Genomic DNA, 15,324 nt, shown 5'->3' with positions numbered 1-15,324 from the left:
AACATGGAACCCAGAAACCGAACAGATGTATCAGAATTTCTTCTTCTGGGAGTGACGGAGGATCCAGAATTGCAGCCCCTCCTCTTCTGCCTGTTCCTGTCCATGTACCTGGTCACCATCCTGGGAAATCTGCTTGTCATCCTGGCTGTCATCTCTGACTCCCACCTCCACACCCCCATGTACTTCTTCCTCTCCAACCTGTCCTTTACTGACATCTGCTTAAGCACAACCACCATCCCAAAGATGCTGGTGAACATCCAGGCACAGAACCAGAGCATCAGTTACACAGGCTGCATCACCCAGGTCTGCTTTGTCTTGGTTTTCCTCGGTTTTGAGAATTTTCTCCTTGCAGTAATGGCCTATGACCGCTATGTGGCCATTTGTCACCCACTGAGGTACACCGTTATCATGAACCCCCACCTCTGTGGATGCTTAATTCTACTCTCTTTGTACATTAGCATCATGGATGCCCTCCTCCACAGTGTGATGGTCTTACAACTGTCCTTCTGCACTGACTTGGAAATCCCTCAGTTTTTCTGTGAACTCGCACAGGTCATCAAGCTCGCCTGTTCGGATTCCTTCATCAATACCATCTTGGCTAATTTTATGGCTAGTGTGTTGAGTGGTATTTCTATCTTTGGGATCATTTTCTCGTATGCTAAAATTCTCTACTCTCTTTTGAGAATGCCATCAGCTGGCAGAAGATACAAAGCCTTTTCCACCTGTGGGTCTCATCTCTTAGTTGTTTCCTTGTTCTATGGGACAGGATTAGGGGTGTACATTAGCTCTGCAGTTACTGACTCTTCCAGAAACACTGCAGTGGCCTCAGTGATGTACACTGTGGTTCCTCAATTGATGAACCCCTTTACCTACAGTCTGCGCAACAGGGATATGAAGGAAGCCTTGAAAAAAATGATCAGGTAGGATAACGCTTCATCATATTTGGGCTAGTTTTCTAGAATGAGTCAAAGTAAAAGGTATTCTGGTCTTTCAGAATACTCTTCTATCACCAAGATCATCTAAAATGACTAGATAACATGATGGATACATGCATTTCAACATGGGCTTGAATTCTGATTTTGCTTTTTGTCTAACTCTGTGATGTTTGGCAGTGATTTCAAGCATCTAAACTCAGTTTTTTGGGTAGTGTTCTATAGAGGGAGAACCTGAATCCTGGAATCTTGTTATATAGATTTAGGGGGACAGCATGTTCACAAAAAATGGAAGAAGTTAGACAGGGCAGAGAAATGGTGTAAGCAGAGTCATGGTTACAGGTAGAAACTAGCTTCCACTTTATCCCACATCTAGGACCATGCAAATCTCACCCAAGATGGGCTTCTACCATGAGGCAAGGGAGCTGGCCTTTCCTACCCACACTCCGTAATCACTCAGAGTTTCCTGGGAGCAACATCAGAATCTACCAAACTGTTTCATCATCCACAGAATCAGTGTAATCTGATTATCTCAGTTGTTTGAGCCAGTTGTGAAATATGTTAACCTGAAGTTGAAAGTCTTTGGTTCTAATAATAAAAAGAAAACCTTTGGGGGTGTCTGGTGTCTCAGGTGGTTAAGCATCTGACTCTTGCTCTCAGTTCAGGTCTTGATCTCAGGGTCCTGAGTTCAAGCCCTATGTTGGGCTCCACACTGGGCATGGAGCCTACCTTAAAAAAAGGAGGAGGAGGAGGAGGAGGAGGAGGAGGAGGAAGAAGAAGAAGAAGAAGAAGAAGAAGAAGAAGAAGAAGAAGAAGAAGAAGAAGAAGAAGAAAAGATAACTTTTCTTTAATATTCTCAAACAAGAAAGGAAAGTATCTTTCATTCAGAGGTAGGGAATGTATAAGGATAAGAGAATAGGGATTCATTAGTTCTCCGTGAGGTGATGTCATTCTAGGACTGATGGTAGCAGCAGACACAGGTGTCATACTCAGTTGTGATGCCCAGGGACAGAAAACGGACTGTCTTTCCCTGAGCCATTTGAAAACTGACCTTTTCATGGCATCATCCAGAAGATATCCCCTTAAATCTCACCACAAAGAAGAGGATCATATGCTCCTTTTTAATATAATTACTGGTGTGGAAGAAATGATTAATATGAAAGCCTTAGACTGACAATCTAGGTTTAATTCATGTTGGGCAGTCATCTGTCATAACCATGACAAGCACTTAATATAACACCTGACATATAGTAGGAATTAACATTTAACTCGTATCATAGTTTTTCTTATCTTGCCTATATTCATAACCTGTATAATCCTTTCAAACTCACATACTTTTACCACCTGCTTCAACATTCATATTTGTTTATCTTTACTGTAGTTTTTATGGTCTGAATAATATAATCAAATGATTGAGTAGGCAGGGTAATAGATGTTCATCATTTTTCTGAGACCCTGTTTGCTTTAATTCCTTCTCGTTGATTCATCTCGTTGGTTCATTGGTAAGAATGTAGCTAAAAAAAACAATGTATCTGAATTTTTATTTATTTTAATTACTTCTCCTTGCAATACTTCTTACTCATCTCAGGTGGAGTCCACACAGAGAAACAAGGTTGAGTAAAACTGATGGAGTGATAAGTCTTAAAAGAGTTGGCTGCATAATTAGGGCTCTTATACAAAATTTATAATGTGTTATTGTGAATGAAACAGTGTTTCTGTGGAGGAGTGTAACATAAGACAGGAGAAAAAAGAAGTTGGTGGTGTTGGGGACTATCACTTTTTCCACAAGTACAACAATGTGGGGCCATCAGACAGAAGTATTTTTTTTTTTTAAGATTTTATTTACTTGAGAGGGAGGGAGAAAGAGAGAGCACGAGTGGCAAGAGTGGCAGAGGGAGAGGGAGCAGAAGACTCCCTGCTGAGCCAGGAGCCCAACATGGAGCTCCATCCCAGTGCTCCGGGATCATGACCTGAACTGAAGGCAGATGCTTAACCAAATGAGCCACCCAGGCACCAGCCCCCCCCCCCCCAAAAGTATCTTTCTGGATGTGTGTATAGGGGAAAATGACAGAGGTCTCCCAGGATAACCAAAGGAGCATGATTCATTGTAAGGAGAGGAAGTATGATGTCAGCACCACAACTGGGGGACAGCTCTCTGCCTGCTTCCCAGGTGTGTTCTAGTGCAGGACTTCCCCCATTGACATCCACAGAACACCTTAGAGATGGATCACCTGCTTACAGAAAACATTATAAGTAGTGGAGCATAAAATATGAAATTTTAGAAGCCCACCACCACCAGGGTCATGCATCACTTCAAGGCACTCAGGTAGGGAAGGAGTGTGGAGGCCCAAGCATGGACAGCATGGTCAGAGGATCCTCTGGATCACAAGAAGAGTGGGCGGCACCTACATGCTGCACTGTTCCCAGGCAGAGGAGCAGAGACTCCAGCTGAGGGCAGCAAGCTTAGGTGTCAGCTCTCTGGGCAACTCAACTGCTGCCCAGTTGTGCAACTGCTTGCCTGGCATGGGCTGGCAAGCAGCAAAAAAGGGCAAGACCTTCCCTCAGAGGATCAGCATGGGTACGTGACAGGAGAGTCCCTAGAATTTGGAGTTTTAAAACTCAACCACACACCTGAGATAAAACAGCTGGGATACTGGCAGGGTGAAGACAGGTATCTTACTGAAGTCAGGGACACAAAACTGATTGACTCCTTTTCTGTGAGGGCTTTCTGAAGAGTGGGGGGCGCGAACTCTCAGTTCTGCAGCTGGAGAGCAGGGCACAGCCATTTTCATCCGGTGTATTAGTGCTGAAAGCCTTCAGCACTTCAAAACTGTGCCACCTAGTGGAGCCCAGAGCCACTTACACCAAGCCCCATCCACTAGGTGGGGAGGTGCTTCTCCACCAGGGCATGTCCACCTGAGAATCAGAGCTGCATGTCCCTTCCCAGAAGATGAGCACAAACACCTCACATATACCAGTCTACTGATCATAGATGCTGCAAAGCTCCAGTTCTATGGGAAATAGGATCTAGCTTCCTTCTTACTTCAATTTTTAAATTTTTATTACTATTCTTCGGTCCCTCTCTCTTTCCTTTTCTTCTGGGATCCCAATTATTCTAACATTGTTTCTCTTTATAGGATCACTTATCTCCTGAATTCTCCCCCTTGTGATCCCATAGTTGTTTATCTCTTTCTCTCAGCCTCTTTATTCTCCATTATTTTGTCCTCCCTATCACTAATTCTCTCTTCTACCTCATTTATCCAGCAGTTAGAGCCTCCATTTTTATTGCATCTCATTAATTAATAGCCATTTTTGTTTTGATTTGATTTTAGTTCTTTTATTTCTCCAGAAAGGGATTCTCTAGTGTTTTCCATGCCTTTTTTCAAGCCCAGCTAGTATCTTTATAATCATTATTCTGAACTCCAGTTTCAACATTTACTTATGCCCATACTGATTAGGTCCCTGGAAGCCAGTATTTCCTCTTATTCTTTTTTGAGGTGAATTTTTGCATCCTGTCATTCTGTCCAGAGAAGAATAGATGAAAAAGAGAATAAAGTAATAAAATGTCAATAATGACCCCAAAGAAATATACACTAAACAAATCAGAAGAGACCTGAAACCAAAAAATAAAACTAAAAATAAAACAAAAAAAAAGAGAGAATATAATCAGGGGGACAGAATAGAGCATTACACTGCATCCTGTGTGTATTTGGTCTCTTTGTTAAAAAACTAGATCCTGGGCGCCTGGGTGGCTCAGTGGGTTAAGCCGCTGCCTTCGGCTCAGGTCATGATCTCAGGGTCCTGGGATCGAGTCCCGCATCGGGCTCTCTGCTCAGTGGGGAGCCTGCTTCCTTCTCTCTCTGCCTGCCTCTCTGCCTACTTGTGATCTCTCTCTGTCAAATAAATAAATAAATAAAATCTTTAAAAAAAAAAAAAAACCTAGATCCCGAAATTGCAAAGAAAACCTTCTGTATGTACAAAAATAAAATTAAATACAATGAAAGGATAGAAGGTAACTGTAAAAATAAAAATTAAAAGACAAGAAAAAAACAAAAGAGAAAAAAACACACAAAAAAGGAAGGAATATGAACAGACAGGTGAACAGAGCAATACACAGAGCAATACACTACATCCTGAGTGTATTGTGGTGGGTTTGTTAGAAGAAACTGTATCTCAAAATTATACACACACACACACACACAAAATTAAATATAATGAGGGGATAGAATGTAACTGTAAAAATGAAAATTTAAAAAGATTTATAAAAAGAGTTCATAAAATAACAAATTGGTTGAAAAGGGAAAGAGAAAAAATTAAAACTGAAAGACTAAAGAATCATGGGGGGGAAAAACCATGAATTCTATATGTATAGTCCCCTAGCACTGGAGTTTTGCAATTTTTTTTTATTATGTTCAGTTAGCCACTGTATACTACATCACTAGTTTCTGATGTAGTGTTCAGTGACTCATTTGTTACATATAACACCCAGTGCTCATCACAGCACCTGCCCTCCTTAATACCCATCACCCTGTCACCCTCACCCCTACACTTCTCCCCTCTAAAACTGGAGTTTTGCAATTCTTATTGATCGGTAAACTTGATCTTGGCTGGATGTTCTTGCTGATCTTCTGTAGGAGGGGCCTGCTACTTTGATTCTCAAGTGTATTTTCCCTGGGCAGAACTGCACCACCCTTGCCAGGGGGCCAGGTTAAGTATTCAACTTTGGTTTGCTGGTTTGCTCTAGGTGGCTTTTGTTCCTGAAGGCTTTCCATGAGGCTTTAGAGGATGAGAGTGAAAATGGCGGGCTCTTGGTATGTGGACCTGGAGCCCAAAGCTCAGGAACCCACTCCTCAGTGAGCCCTCGTGGAAAAGCAGTCAATCTCTCCTGTCTCCCTGGTCTCTATCAGCACTCTGTGCTCACCCAGCCTGTAACTGAGCACTTCTATCTCAGACACATGACCCCCTTCAAGTCTCCAAACCCTGCAGACTCCTGTGGCATGCTCCTGTGTCACTCCTCCCTGTGGAAGGAAGTGGGTTCTTGCTGGTTCTGACACTTGCTGGGCCCCTGCTCACAGAGCAGTCACCCAAATGCCTTGGTTTATGATTTATGGCAACCCGGAGCTGAGAGCCCACTCCTGGGCTTGCTGATTACAGCTGACTTTCCTGCTCTGATGCCTGGGAACTCTGTTGCACTCAGGCACCCCTCGTCTTCCTGAGACCCCAAGGATCCTGAGACCACACTGTCCCATCTAGGGTTCCAGCCCCGCTTAGCCACCTGAGTGACATCCCTCACCAGCACAGACTTCTGAATGTTCTGATTTTACACTTCACTGTTATATCACTTTCTGGTAGCTGGCTTACAGAGAGGCTCCCTCCTCCCATGGTTTATCTTCCCATATATGGCCATAGATTCTTTTCCCCCCACACCTCCTACCTTGCAAAAAGTGGATACTTTTCTATTTGTAGAGTTGCAACTATTCTTTCCTTAGATCTCCAGTTGCATCTGCAGGTGTTCAGAATGATTTGAAAGCTATTTAACTGAGTTCTTTGGACCAAAGAAACTAAGGTCTCTTACTACTCCACCATCTTGGTTTCTCTCCCCGCCCCATAAGAGTCTCTTAACTATAGAGAACAAGGTGACGGTTGCTGGAGGGGAGGTGGGCAGGGGATGGGCTAAATGAATGATGGGCATTAAGGAGGGCACAGGATGTAATGAGCACTGGGTGACATATGTAAGTGATGAATCGCTAAATTCTACTCATCCAATGTTATACTGTATGTTAACAAACTTGAATTTACATTTTAAAAAATGTGAAATTGGGGCACCTGGCTGGCTCAGTCAATTAAGCATCAGACTGAAGCTCAGATCATGATCTCACCCACCTGGCATGGAGCCCTGCATCGGTTGCTCTGCTCAATGAAGAGTCTGCCTCTCCCTCTTCCTCTACCCCTCCCCTTGCTCATGCTCCCCCCCTCTCTCTCAAATAAGTAAATAAAATCTTTTTAAAATGGGAGATAGAGCGTTTCTTTTCTGCTTTAATTGGCTCTTTGGCATACATGCCAAGAGTGTTTGCAGAATGAAACATTAAAATGGGAGATAAATTACTGAATAGATGAAAATACCAAAGTCCTAAAGAAAAATGTTTTTAAGTGGACATTAACAGGGAGTATCATCTATACCTATTGAATTCCAGAGGAAACATCTGGGTGATTCACAACTTACACACTACCACCTTTAGGTGACATTGTACTTCATCACAACCCAATTAAAAATGAACCATAACTCAATCCAAATTCCACAGTGGGAAGAAAAATATGTGCTGCATCTATAGTGCAGAACTTGGAACAGGTAATCATGAAAGTTTAAAAAGAGGGGTGCCTGGGTATCTCAGTCTATTAGACATCTGTCTTCCACTCAGATTGGGTTCCTGGAGTTCCAGGATCAAGCCCCACCTAAGGCTTGCTGCTCAGTGGGGAGTCTGCTTCTCCTTCTGCCCTTCATCCCACTCATGCTCTCTCTCTCTTTCTCTCTCTCTAAAATAAGTAAATAAAATATAGGGGAAAAAGTTTATTTTGTTTAAAAAATTTTTTTTCCATCCAAAGTAGTATCTTTTATTCATTTGGGTTTTTTTTTTCAGTTATTCATATGTACACACATTTCCTCAAGTACTACCAAGTGCCAAGAGCTGTTTTTTAAATTTTTTTAATTTAAATTAAATTAACCCATGTATAGTAGTTTAAAAAGAGAGTACGAAGTCTGTCTACATGGATCACAGCCACAATAATCACAAAGAAGAGATGATATAGTCCCACGTAAAATATAAGGAAGAGAAAGAAAATACCGGAAACATTCAATGACTCTAAAGGTGAACTATCCCCAGGAGTTGCATCTTATAATAACTGTATTTATAAACATATTATTTACAACCAGCACATAAATAGTATTTTCACACTTAAAAGCTGGAATCAGTCCTTGAGATATCATTAATCACATAGTGATACCTTTGTAACTTTAAAAGAAGTCTAGAATTCATAGAAAAGGAGTGTGTGTGTATGTGTGCAAGCTATGTGAGATGGAGGTAAGCATGAACAGATAGGGAGAATAGATGACATACACATGGCCTCACAGGCTCAAGGATTAGCCATCAGGCATCCCTCTCTTCTATAGTCTTGGTCTTTAAGGATTTGCAGAGCCCAGGGATCGGAAGGACACTAAAAGTGTTGTCTAATGAGGAGCTCTGGATATTGACACCCCCTCCCTGCCCCTTAGGGATAGAACATTGTAAAGAGTCAGCCTGTAACAACCTCATTCTACAGCCCTTACCTAATCAGGAAGAACACTTGAGGCTCCAACCAGGAATGATCTTTCTTGACCACAAGCCCATTGCCTCATTAGGTCTTGCTGCCCTTCCTGAAGACAGATCTTCCGTCATTGTATGTAGGTGACATGTCATGCACCACTCCACACTGATGCCAGCCAGGTAACTGAAAATCCTTTAGTTAATGCTTCAGTAAGAAGGGCAGTATTTTACTACAGACTCATCCAGGGGGAGCAATTAAGAGAATGCATGCATGAAATGAGGCTCGGGTGTCCCATGCATTCCAGACTTTTTTCCTGTTAACAAGTTCCCGTTTGTACGGATACTGACCCCAGTCTCAATCAGCTGGTCTCCTAATCTCTCTAAAACATGACAGAACATATTTTCCTCCTGAGTAGAAATCAGCCCCCTTTAAAACAAGATTGACTATTATACTCTCTTTTCACATTTACTTGAATTCTTGTGATGCTTCTGGGGAAGGGTTTGGGTCAGCTTTTCCCTTTACTTGCATTCCTGATTCCTAACATACCATGCAGGGAAAAGTGTATTATCCCTGTAGCTCACTTGAGGACACAAGGAAGGGAGTCAGATAGAGAAAGACAGAGCCAAACACTTTGTTAGGACATGTAATTTCTCTTCATAAAATTACTAAGCATTTTATATAACAATAGCAGAGATGTATAACAAGAAAATATATGGCCACCCTTCCACTCATCCCAGAATGAGCAAATGTTGACATTCTGCCATACTGGCTTCAGGTCTTTTTTACAAAGTAGAAAAGTGTGTGTATATGCAAAGAGAAAGCACCTCTTTTTCTCCCCCTTCATTCCTGTTCTCCCCTTCCCATACACAATACAATCTTGAATATGATGGCATCCCCCATGCCTAGTTTCATATTGCACATGTCTTCATAAACATACACAGGATAAAAGACATTGACCATAATAATTATCAATTAGGGAGTAGAGAAATAAACTGATGTAACAGTATCATGTAATACTCTCTGGTAATTAACATTAGTGAATGGGACTAAATATAACAACATAATAAAAAATAAATAGCAGGGGCGCCTGGGTGGCTCAGTGGGTTAAAGCCTCTGCCTTCAGCTCAGGTCATGATCTTGGGGTCCTGGGATCGAGCCCCGCATCGGGCTCTCTGCTCAGCGGGGAGCCTGCTTCCTCCTTTCTCTCTGCCTGCCTCTCTGCCTACTTGTAATCTCTGCCTGTCAAATAAATAAATAAAATCTTTAAAAATAAATAAATAAATAGCATAAGCATGCCAGGTTTTATTTTATTTATTTACTTATTTGACAGGCAGAGATCACAAGCAGGCAGAGAGGCAGGCAGAGAGAGAGGGAGGGAAGGTGGCTCCCTGCTGAGCAGAGAACCCGATGTGGGACTCGATCCCAGGACCCCAAGATCATGACCTGAGCTGAAGGCAGTGGCTTAACCCACTGAGCCACCCAGGCACCCAAGCCTGCCAGTTTTAAATGGCATGTATTGTATGGTTCCATGTATGTAAAGCTTTTAAAATGCAAAAGAATGTAAGTTTTTTATCAGGGGATAATACTAATCATAATAAAAGTTTCAGGGGAATAATGTATATAAAGTCAGTGTACTGGTTCCCTTGGAGAAGGAAAGAATCAAAATTGTGCAAACTTATTATGTGGGGGCTTCACCTATATCTCTATGATTTATTGCAATAAAAACACCAAGAATGAGGTGTGCCTGGGTAGCTCAGTCTATTAAGCATCTGCCTTCCAGGGGCGCCTGGGTGGCTCAGTGGGTTGGAGCCTCTCCCTTTGACTCAGGTTGTGATCCCAGGGTCCTGGGAGAGAGCCCCACATTGGGCCCTCTGCTTAGTGGGGAGCCTGCTTCCCCCTCTCTGTCTCTGCCTGCCTCTCTGCCTACTTGTGATCTCTGTCAATAAATAAATAAAATCTTTAAAAAAAAAAAAAAGCATCTGCCTTCCACTCAGATTGGGTTCCTGGAGTCCCAAGATCAAGCCCCACCTAAGGCTTACTTGATCATATCTAAACTTGTCTAAACTTGATCATATCAATTAGTGGGAAACCCAGCATTTCACTGTGGTCTCTCTGTTATTTTTTCCTGGGGTTTATTTTTATTAGGGATTACAGCCTGAGAGATTTCAATATATATTTGAAGTTTTCTCATGTAATTTCTTCTTACCTTTTTATATTGTATCAATTTATAATCCTGATTCATTTTTTGTTTGTAATTTTTTATTATGTTATATTAGTCACCATACACTACATCATTAGTTTTTGATGTAGTGTTCCATGATTAATTGTTTGCATATAACTCCCAGTGCTCCACTGGGAGGGCAATACGTGCCCTCCTTAATATCCATCATGGGCTCACCCATGCCCCCTCCAGAACCCTCAGTTTGCTTCCCAGAGTCCGTGTCTCTCATGGTTCATTTCCCCCTTTGATTACCGCCCCCTCATACTCCCCTTCCTTCTCCTAATGTCCTCCATGCTATTCCTTATGTTCCACAAATAGGTGAAACCATATGATCATTGTCTTTCTCTGTTCGACTTATTTCTCTTAGCATAATCTCCTCCAGTTCCAACCATGTTGATGCAAATGTTGGGTACTCATTTTTTCTTTAATTCATTTTGATTGCTGTCTAGTCCATGCCAAATGAATACTGACATCATTCCTGGGCACTTCATTCCTCTTCTACACAATAAAGATTCCCAGCTAGAGTTTCAGCTCATAAACACTTCTCTGAAATTTGCAGTTATCACAGTAAGGATGTACTCTCTTTTTATTGTCTCTCCTCTGTTGCCCTTCCTACTACTTCCTTCTGAGAAATGAAATATTCCAGGTGCCATTGTTCACAGATCAAAAATCACACACACACACACACACACACACACACACACACACACTAGCAAATATTACTAACAGTGTCCTATATGCTGAGTGCTAATCTGGATGCTTTTCTTCTATGCTCTGCTCATCACTACAACATCCCCGTAAGACTTGTGACAGCTTTCACTCTATATTGAAGACACCAATGCCTCCATACAGTTGAGCAACTTTTCCCATTCACAAAGCAAGTGCTGGTTTGGGTCACATTCTCAGTTCTGGGTCTAAGTAATACACCAAATGATAAAGACTATCATGGCCACTTCTGTCTCCCCCAGGTGAGGCAGCACCATTGCTTCACAGAGCAATCCTATTAGAGCACTTGATTATCTTCTAAGTATCTTATAAATCTGCACTGTCTTGAAGGTCTTTGTCTTCAAAGGATCAGTAATTGTTTGAATTTTCCTCCATTTTGAAGAGTCTGTCCATTTGATTCTTTCATGTAGCTGTTATTTATTTATTTATTATTTATTTCTATTATGTTATGGTGGTCACCATTAGTTTTTTTTAAAATTTTCTTTCTTTCTTTTTTTAATTTTCAGCATAACAGTATTTTTTTAATTTATTTTCAGCATAAAAGTATTCATTATTTTTTCACCACACCCAGTGCTCTATGCAATCCGTGCCCTCTATAATATCCACCACCTCTTTTTTAAAATGATATGTCCCCTATCACCTTTGCTGGAAAAATCCCCTAAGGACAGAGAACATCACTGACATAGTTGCCTAGTTTTTCTTAGAATGAACCTCTAACACAGATGAGTAGCATTTCCATGGAGGAGTCCTGTGACTTTCAAGTTAATAAGCAACATTTTTCTTTTCTTTTTTAACATCTTAATTTTATTTTATTATTTTCAGTGTTCCAAGAGTCATTGTTTATGCACCACACCCAGTGCTCCATGCAATACATGTCCTCTTTAATATCCACCACCAGGCTCACCTAACCCCCACCTCTCCAAAACCCTTGGTTTGTTTCTCAGAGTCCACAGTCTCTCATGCTTTGTCTCTCCCTCCAATTTCTTCCAGTTCACTTTTCCTTTCTTTCTTTTTTTTTAAGAGTTTATTTATTTATTTGCCAGAGAGAAAGAGAGAGAGAGAGAGATAGCACAAGCAGAGGGAAAGCAGGCTCCCCACAGAGCAGGGAAGCCAATATGGGACTCAATCCCAGGATCCTGAGATCATGACCTGAGCCGAAGGCAAATGCTTAACCGACTGAGCCATCCAGGGGTCCCTATAAGCAACACTTTTCAATCTATGCTCAGGTGCAGAGCATATACTTGAATGGATGCCATGACAGGCTGCATTTTTTTTCACACTGCTACTCTACATCATGGGTAGAGGTGGACATGCCTTGTAGGTGAAGGAAGGTTTATGGCATTTCTCAAGATGAAAATATTAACATCTTAAAGGAAGTTATGAAACATGAGGTGGTTTAGGAATAGTAATGCCATATCATCCAGAAGCATTAACAATGATTGGTCAAGTCATTCCATATGTGGGATTTAAGAAAAAACAAATGAGTATGGGGAAAAAGAAAAGAGGGAGGCAAAAAAAACAAAAACAAAAACAAAAACAAAAACCAAACAACCAGACTCTTAACTATAAAGAACAAAAGGATGGTTATCAGAGGGGAGGGGGTGGAGGGATTGATTAGATGATGGGGATCAAGAAAGGCACTTGTGTTGATCACCTAGTATTGTGTGGCGGTACTGAATCACTGTACTGTTTTTTTTTTTTTTTGTTTTGATTTGTTTTGTTTTGAAGATTTTATTTGTTTATTTGACAGACAGAGATCACAAGTAGGCAGACAGGCAGGCAGAGAGGGAGAGAGGAGGAAGCAGGCTCACCGCTGAGCAGAGAGCCTGATGAGCCAGGAGGACCCTGAGATCACGAACCAAGCTGAAGGCAAAGGCTTTAACCCACTGAGCCACCCAGGTGCCCCTGAATCACTGTACTGTTACCTGAAATTAATATTGTACTGTATGTTAACTGACTGGAATTTCAGTAAAAACTTCAACACATAAAAAAAAAAAAAAGGACGGCCAACTCAGCAGTCAGATGACCTGAACTCAGACCTAGCCTTTGCCACACACTGTGTACTTCACATCCATGACATAAGTGTCACCTCCCCTACGAGCCCCCATGCGTGAATGGAGTAATAATATGATTTAACTCATCAATAATTTGACACACATTTCAGATGATTCTGAGCATGTCAAAGGTTCTATAGCAGACTCTATAGGATAGATAGGATAACGTGATTCCTATCTTTCTATTTGTTTGAAGGCAAGAAATATTTCTGACAAAGCTGGTGTTTTAAAGAAAAAAGAAAGGCCACATAGGGAGAAGGGGAATAAGAGTGCAAAATGATGTTAGAGGGAAAAATTAGCAGAGGGAAAGTTGGAACATTCACATGGATCCTCAATAGTGGGGTTTTTTTCCTTCATTTTTCTAAAAGAACTGGCTCTCAAACTTGGGTGTGTATCAAATTCAACTGGACAGTTTGCCAAAAATAGATCATTATTTTGCAAAAAAAATAGATCACTCACCTCAGAGTTTATCAGCAATCTGGACTGATACCAGAATTTGTATTTCCAACAATTCCCAGGTGATGTTGCTGGGGCTCATCTGGGGATGCTTCCGTTTTTCTTTCTTTTTAAATTTTCACTCCATCTTTTCCATCAGATTCATGAACAACATGGAACCCAGAAACCAGACAGTATTTTCAGAATTCTTTCTCCTAGGATTGACACATGATCCAGAACTACAGCCCCTCCTCTTCAATCTGTTCCTGTCCACGTACCTGGTCACCATCCTGGGAAATCTGCTGGTCATCCTGGCTGTCATCTCTGACTCCCACCTCCACTCCCCTATGTACTTCTTCCTCTCCAACCTGTCCTTTACGGACATCTGTTTAAGCACAACCACCATCCCAAAGATGCTGGTGAACATCCAAGCACAGATTCAGAGCATCAGTTATACAGGCTGCCTCACCCAGGTCTGCTTTGTCTTGGTTTTTGTTGGTTTGGAAAATTTTCTCCTTGCAGCAATGGCCTATGACCGCTATGTGGCTATCTGCCATCCCTTGAGGTACACCGTTATTATGAATGCCCAACTCTGTGGCCTGCCGACAGTGCTCTCCCTGCTCATTAGCATTGCCAATGCCCTGCTCCACAGCCTGATGGTGCTACGATTATCCTTCTGTACAGACCTGAACATCCCCCACTTCTTCTGCGAGCTTGCTCAAGTTGTCAAGCTTGCCTGTTCTGATACTTTCATCAATAATATCTTGGTGTATGTTTTGGCTTGCTTACTTGGGGGTGTTCCTCTCTCTGGAATCATTTTCTCTTACACTCAAATTTTCTCCTCTGTTTTGAGAATGCCATCAGATAGTGGAAAGTATAAAGCTTTCTCCACCTGTGGGTCTCACCTGTCAGTTGTGTCCTTGTTCTATGGGACGGCTGTTGGAGTGTATGTTAGTTCCGCAGTTAGTGACTCTTCCAGGAGGAATACTATGGCTTCAGTGATGTACATTGTGATTCCTCAAATGATTAACCCCTTTATTTACAGTCTGAGAAATAGTGACATGCAGGGTGCCTTGAAGAAACTGGCCAGAAGGATACCTTCTTTCCTGTGATTGGGCCATGTACCTTGGGCTGTGTTGTAAGAATAAATCAAAGTTATACAAATCACAGGAGAACCAGAATGCCTGCTACTTCTGTCACCAAATGCTTCTAACATGACAACTTTTACTTTTATTCAACTTTTTATGCTTGACAAATTGTTTCAATTCTTACTTCAAGGTTTTTCTCAGCTCCACAGAGGTAGAATCTGAGGCAGAGGTCAAAGTTTATAATGTTTATATGATGACTCTTAGAAGGAAAGTTGTAGAATATGGATAGCTCAGAAAAGAATAGAAGCATGACTGTGGTCTTATATAGAGACTGGCTTCCACCTGATCCTGTGATTAGATCATGTCAATCAAAACCCAAAGTCATGAGGTGCCTGGGTGGCTCAGTGGGTTAAAGCCTCTGCCTTTGGCTCAGGTCATGATCCCAGGGTCCAGGGATGGAGCCCCGCATTGGGCTCTCTGCTTGGCGGGGAGCCTGTTTCCTCCTCTCTCTCTGCCTGCCTCTCTGCCTACTTGTGATCTCTGTCTGTCAAATAAACAAAATCTTT

At 41.8% G+C, this 15,324-nt stretch overlaps 2 protein-coding genes across 2 annotated transcripts; both read left to right on the top strand.

Moving 5' to 3' along the window:
* On the top strand, window positions 1-924 carry LOC101688055 (olfactory receptor 7G2-like). Its single transcript, XM_013045276.2, has one exon. It carries the CDS (start codon window positions 4-6, stop codon window positions 922-924), a length of 921 nt encoding a protein of 306 aa, XP_012900730.1. The 5' UTR covers window positions 1-3.
* A 12,898-nt stretch (window positions 925-13,822) lies between these two features.
* On the top strand, window positions 13,823-14,782 carry LOC101688350 (olfactory receptor 7G2-like). The gene has a single exon (XM_004771763.3). The coding sequence runs from the start codon at window positions 13,835-13,837 to the stop codon at window positions 14,780-14,782; it is 948 nt and encodes a 315-aa protein (XP_004771820.1). The 5' UTR covers window positions 13,823-13,834.
* Window positions 14,783-15,324: the final 542 nt, after the last annotated feature.

This window comes from Mustela putorius, unplaced genomic scaffold (genome assembly GCF_011764305.1).
Source record: "Mustela putorius furo isolate JIRA1106 unplaced genomic scaffold, ASM1176430v1.1 tig00000095_pilon_pilon_pilon, whole genome shotgun sequence".
Classification (NCBI taxonomy): domain Eukaryota; kingdom Metazoa; phylum Chordata; class Mammalia; order Carnivora; family Mustelidae; genus Mustela; species Mustela putorius.
Note: the sequence above shows the minus strand (reverse complement) of the source record. Positions and strands in the feature narration are given on the sequence as shown.

Coding starts and splice junctions, on each gene's coding strand:
- LOC101688350 (XM_004771763.3), top strand. CDS start 13,835: ATGAACAACATGGAACCCAGAAACCAGACAGTATTTTCAGAATTCTTT.
- LOC101688055 (XM_013045276.2), top strand. CDS start 4: ATGGAACCCAGAAACCGAACAGATGTATCAGAATTTCTTCTTCTGGGA.